General features: G+C 43.1%; 1 protein-coding gene across 1 annotated transcript in view; it reads left to right on the forward strand.

Moving 5' to 3' along the window:
- The window catches only part of LOC109842438, a 14,234-nt gene continuing 12,403 nt past the window's right edge, over positions 4,618-6,448 (forward strand). The window contains exons 1-2 of the mRNA XM_020411317.1: positions 4,618-4,940; positions 5,040-5,583. Of these exons, the coding sequence (XP_020266906.1) occupies positions 4,618-4,940; positions 5,040-5,583 (867 nt within the window). The remainder of the gene's footprint in view (positions 4,941-5,039; positions 5,584-6,448) is intronic.

Here is a 6,448-nt window from a genome sequence, read left to right on the forward strand (position 1 = left end):
ATTGGGGAGGAATCATCTTGAGCAGAGCTGTTGCGAGTAAAATCCTCAGCAACAATCGGACGAGAGTCTTCATCCGTAGCATTTGATAACTTCAACGAAGATGAAATCTTCCTGCATTTGCGAGGTGAGCTTGTTTGCGTCAAAAGTTGGTTTTGTCATGGAATTCATTATATCTTCAGTCGATTACAATAAATTCAAAAGAAATAGCCTTTTTATAAGACTTCTTTTACACAACAAAATGAAAATTATAACTCTTGGGAAACAAACGCAGGATCGTTGTTTGGATCACTGCTTGCGTGGGATCTTTGCCTGTGCCGGGGGTGCGTTAGCCCGTGGACCACCAAATCACAGATTCTGATCGAATCGTGAGGGGTTTATGATTCTGACTTCGTTTATCGAAGTGAGAACTTGAAACGATATCTTATCAAGGTAAGATAGTCGTTCTTCTTGAAATCAAGTCAAAGCCTGAATATCAAGGAGTTGCCAGAAGCTCGAGTACTCTGCCCTCTCTGCTCTGGAATCAGCCTATGGATGCTCTCTGATCAGCCTCCTCAAAGAAATCACCTCGGGGGTATTTATAACCCCTGTATGAACAGTGCTCGCGAGACAGCGTTTGCTGTCTCGGCGGGCGAGACAGCATTTGCTGTCTCGCTGGCCGAGACAGTGTTTGCTGTCTCGCCCAGCGAGACAGTAAATTTGCTGTCTCGCCCAGCGAGACAGTAAATACTGTCTTAGAAAACGAATAGTCCTGACAGTTTCTCGCTGTAACTGCCTTCCCACGTTTTAAACTCTGTTATTCTGGTGGTTATTAACGTGATTCTCGCCCACGACGTTCCCCACGTTCTTGAACAGTTGGTGGCCACGTGTCGGTGGTTGCAAAACAGTTTCTTGAACCACTGATAACTGTCTCGCGTGCGAGACAATAAATTCTGTCTCGCACGGCGAGACAGTAAATACTGTCTCGCGGGGGCGAGACAGTGAAAACTGTCTCGCGTGGGCGAGACAGTAAAAGTCTGTCTCGCCAGGCGAGACAGTAAAGACTGTCTCGCCTGCGAGACAGTCTATACTTGTGTTCTTTTTTTGACATTTTGGATGACTTCCTTTTGAACTGTGTTTGGATACCTTTGAGCATTTTTTGACGCCTACAAGGTTCAAAAAATTAGATTAGGAAATAAATTCAATATTAGAGTCAAATTAGATTAAGAAACAGATTTAATTTTGATTTATGACTTGTTTCCTCTATTATAGAGAGTCTTTTTAGGGTAATATTTGATACTTTAGGAAACAAATTTAATTTTGATTCATGATTTGTTTCCTCTATTATAGTGAGTCTTTTAGGATAGGATTTGATACTTTTTTTTTCTTTGTAATTCTAGTCTTATTAGGAGTCTTATTTATTTTTTATTTAAGAAGAGTCATGTAATCCAAAGAAGAATATCTTGGAATTAAATAAAACTTCTCTTGAAGAAAGTTTTTTTGTGTTTTCTTGAGTTTGTGGAAGAAGTCCTCGTGGTAAGGCTTCTTTGTTTTCGCCACTACGTCAGTTGGTATCAGAGCGTGGTTCATCCTGCGGAATGGCTGAGAACAACAATGATCCCAATATTATAATCGTCCAAATGCTCCAATTGATGCAACAACAGATGCAACAAAAATTGAAACAATCACGACAACAACATGAGTTGATGATGGAGGCGCTTCGGAACTTGCAGAATGGGAATAACCCTAGGCAACAGGCAGTTCCCCTAGCTGGAGGACCTGTTGGAGGCGGGGCCAATCCCCGCTATCCGCCGACTAGGGTTGGCTTTGATTCGTATTCAGAAGGGGAGGAAGATCTAACTTTCAGTCCAAACAATGACCAATTTATTGCTCCTGGTCGGTACAATGATCGAATTGCGAAGATCAAGGCTGATCTCCCTTTCTTTAGCGGAAATCTTAATGTGGAGGATTTTCTAGATTGGCTTGCTAAGGTCAAGAAATATTTCAACCTGATGAGAATTGCTGATAATTTACAGGTGAAATACGTGGCCTACAAAGTATAAACTACGTAGTAGAGCTTCTGCTTGGTGGGAGCAATTTTAAAACAATCGCAAGCGCCAAGGCAAGCAACCTGTTCGCACTTGGAGACGTATGAGGGAGGCACTATGTCTACGATTTTCTTCCAAAAGATTATGATCAAATCCTTTATCAGAAATTTCAAGATTGTAAACAGGAGGATCAGACAGTCCAATAGTATACCCAGGAGTTTTATAGACTATCGACACGGAACAACCTGAACAAAACAAAGGGACAATATATTTCCAGGTTCATCGGTGGACTTCGCATCACAATCAAGGATCAAGTGCAGTTGACAACCATATATAGTGTGGATGAAGCAATTAATCGTGCTATGAAGGTGGGAGAGCAACTCATCCGTCCCAATAGATATCAGTCCAATTACAAGAGATTTGGTGAGTCGTCACGAGGTCAGGATACAGGGTATAAGCAGACTGAAAACCAGAACACCACTAAAAAGGATACAGATGATAAGATGGACTCGGCAAAGTAAGGGAATCGAGGTTTGCAGAATCAACAGAATTTCTAGAACCAAACGAGAGGAGTTCAACCGAATCGACACAATAATAATCCCTATGTTCGGACTCATGGGAATAAATACTATCGCTATCAGACGAGGCACCTATCCAATAACTGTCCTAACCGTGGTAGAGTGATATGAGTGTATCTTCTCTTCGGAAAAACGATCATCATGGGAGCTTGAGGATAGGTGATTCTCATAATATCTTGAGAATAGAGGCGTGGTTGGAGCCATAGAGGACGGCGAAAGAAGTCAGAAGGAGTGAAACACAGAAGATCAGGAAAAACAGGGTCGGGTTCTGGCCGGTCGACCGCGGCACCCATGCCGGTCGACCGGAGAAACCTGCACAAGGCAGGGTTTGCAGAAGCGCTCTGGCCGGTCGACCGGACCAGGATTGGCGGTCGACCGGATCGCGATATTTGGCTTTTCCTGGTTCGTTTTGGATTCTGTTTTGACAGGGATTCCCGGATCGTGATATTTGGCTTTTCCTGGTTCGTTTTGGATTCTGTTTTGATAGGGATTCCTGATCCTTTTGGACTTGTTTATTTACAAGATTACCACCACGTTGTAAACCTTATAAATAGGGATTGTTTAGGGTTCTAAACAAGTAGGTTAGAGGCCAAGATGTAGTCCTAAAGGGTTTTAGGTCTAAGTGAAATCCTGATCAAAAGGATTAGGGTTTAGATTGTAATCAGATCTCAGAGAGAAGTGATTAAGAGAAATTCTAATAATTGTATTAGGGTTTAGAGAGAGAGAGAGAGTTGAGAGGTTGTTCTCGATTCTAGTGAGATTGCGAGGGAGAGATTATAATCTTTTGTTCTTCATAATCTAGAGAAGGTATTTTCCTTCGCCTTATACTGAATTGTTCTTGTGTTTGGTCATCCTCTTCTCAACCCACATTTTGGTAATTCCGCGACCAAAGGGTGCTCGCACGGCGACTCGTATCAAAGAGCTCCGATCCGTTGGTGCTCCTGGTTATGTTGCTGCTCAGATGGAGACCCATCTACAATCCTAGCATGAAGCTCGAGTATTTGTCGAGCTTGAGATTCAGGCACAGAGAAAACGGATGGACCAGGTGAAGGAGGTTATTTCTAAGAGATTGGCCCATATACACAAGCTTGATTCTTCCATAGCTTCTACCGACGCTGAGATAGTAGAGCTTAAGCAAAAGATTGCGTAGGCAGAAGAGCGAAGGGCTATTTTGGAGGTGACCAGGTTCAGGGAAGAACATGGTAGGCTTGTGATATCCAGCAAGGTGACGCTCTCAGAAGAGAGATTAGCCAAAATGGAGGAGGTAGCTGCCAGAATTTTATCTATCTCTGAAGGGTTCTGGTCGGTCGACCGCGGCACCCATGCCGGTCGACCGGAGAAACCTGCACAAGGCAGGGTTTGCAGAAGCGCTCTGGCCGGTCGACCGGACCAGGATTGGCGGTCGACCGGATCGCGATATTTGGCTTTTCCTGGTTCTTTTTGGATTCTGTTTTGACAGGGATTCCTGATCCTTTTGGACTTGTTTATTTACAAGATTACCACCATATTGTAAACCCTATAAATAGGGATTGTTTAGGGTTCTAAACAAGGAGGTTAGAGGCCAAGATGTAGTCCTAAAGGGTTTTAGGTCTAAGTGAAATCCTGATCAAAAGGATTAGGGTTTAGATTGTAATCAGATCTCAGAGAGAAGTGATCAAGAGAAATTCTAATAATTGTATTAGGGTTTAGAGAGAGAGAGTTGAGAGGTTGTTCTCAATTCTAGTGAGATTGCGAGGGAGAGATTGTAATCTTTTGTTCTTCATAATCTAGAGAAGGTATTTTCCTTCGCCTTATACTGAATTGTTCTTGTGTTTGGTCATCCTCTTCTCAACCCACCTTTTGGTAATTCCGCGACCAAAGGGTGCTCCCACGGCGACTCGTATCATATAGTTAATATGGTTGAAAGGGAGGACAATGAGGAAGGCGAGCTTGAGACTGAGGTCGAACACCATACGGTCAATCCTGATGATGTGTATGACGAGGATGAGCGCTAGGTGCATGTAGTGCATAGAATGATGTTGGCAACTGAAAGGGTGGCTGAGGACCCACAAAGGCATAATTTTTTTCGAACTCGTTGCAAGGTGAATCAGCATGTGATTGAGTTGATAATTGATAGCGGTAGTCAAGAGAATTTGATACATCAAGAAACAATAGATAGCGTGAAGTTGCAGACACAGAAGCACCCTTCCCCTTACAAAGTCGGATGGATTATATCTATGAGTTATATCAAGGTCACCGAACAGAGCATAGTTAGCTTCTCTATTGGCAGGTACAAGGATACAGCTATTTATGATATTGTTGATATGGATGCATGTCAGTTAATGTTTGGGAGACCGTGGTAGTTTGATGTGGATGTGTGCCATAAGGGAAGAGAGAATGTAGTAGAATTTACTAAAGGCAATGTGAAGTTTACCCTATGTCTCCTGACAAAAAGCAGTGTTCCTAAAATTAACAGAAAATCTGCAGTATCGTTATATGCCGCAAGGGAGTTTCAGAAGGAGTCTTTGCACGTCCCGTTTGTGTTTGCAGTAGTGAATAAGGGATTAACTGATTCTACACATGACATTCCAGAACAGTTAACTTCCCTTTTGAAGGAGTTTCGTGACATCATGCCTGAAGAGTTTCCTGCTAGATTGTCTCTACTTCGAAATATTCAATATCATATTGACCTCGTACCTGGATCCCCTCTTCCTAATCTTCCTCATTACAGGATGAGCCCAACCGAACACGAGATATTGTGGGAGCAGGTGCATGATTTATTGCAGAAGGAGCACCTTAGCGAGAGCATGAGCCCATGCGTAGTGCCAGCCCTCATGGTGCCTAAGAAGGACGGGACTTGGCAAATGTGTGTTGACAGTCAGGCTATCAATAAAATACACATGATGTGGGAAAGAATAATATACGAATTTGATTCAGAAGAAGTCCTAGTCGAGGAGTTAAAAGAACAAATGGAGAAAATCAATGCTAAGTACAATGCAGATGTTGATCGATGCAAAAGGAGAAAAATATTTATCAATGAAGCTACTATTCTAACAAATATAAGCTCGGGATCATGCTTCTTTCAACAAGGGTGTTTGCGGAGAAAGTTGCTATTTCCATTGTTATTGAATCTATTACAACTTTAGTCGTTACAATAAACTCGAATGAAATAAAAAGTTGATCTTTTTATAAGATCTCCTTACACAATGAAAATAAAAAAAAAGTTTACAACTTTATCAAACAAACGCAGAGATCGTTTATCGGTCTTCTGCTTGTGTGGGTGTCTTTGCCTGTGCCGGGGTTTATCTATGGACCACCGTCGATCAGATCTGATTGCTGAAAAATTAGGCAGAGCTTCGTCTATCCGCGAAGGGATCGAGAAAACTGTAGCGCCTATCTCGATAAAAGCGAGATATTTGCTCTTCTTAGTATTACCACAACGGGATAATACTAAGGATTGGGTGCGGGTGATGTAGATCTGACGAAGAACTCTCTTGCGTTGAAGAACTAGATCCGATCTCTCCTCCTCCTCTCTTGAAATCTGTGCACTTTAAGTCTTCAATCCGGCAGGGCTTTGCCGAGGCACGAGAATTCCAGCTCTGAAAAAATGAGGCCTAAGGCTTGTATTTATGGCATGAGGGGTTGCGGAGCGGTTAAAACCATTTAAAGGGGTCAAATCCGCGCTGAGACACCCTAGGGGTGTCTTGGCCTGGCCGAGACACCCTTGGGGTGTCTCGGCTAAACCGAGACACCCTTGGGGTGTCTCGGCTAAGCCGAGACACCCTTGGGGTGTCTTGGCTTGGCCGAGACACCCTTGGGGTGTCTTGACTTGGCCGAGACACCGTAGGTGCCTCAGTTCAGCCTTGA

This window comes from Asparagus officinalis, chromosome 5, assembly GCF_001876935.1.
Source record: "Asparagus officinalis chromosome 5, Aspof.V1, whole genome shotgun sequence".
NCBI lineage: Eukaryota > Viridiplantae > Streptophyta > Magnoliopsida > Asparagales > Asparagaceae > Asparagus > Asparagus officinalis.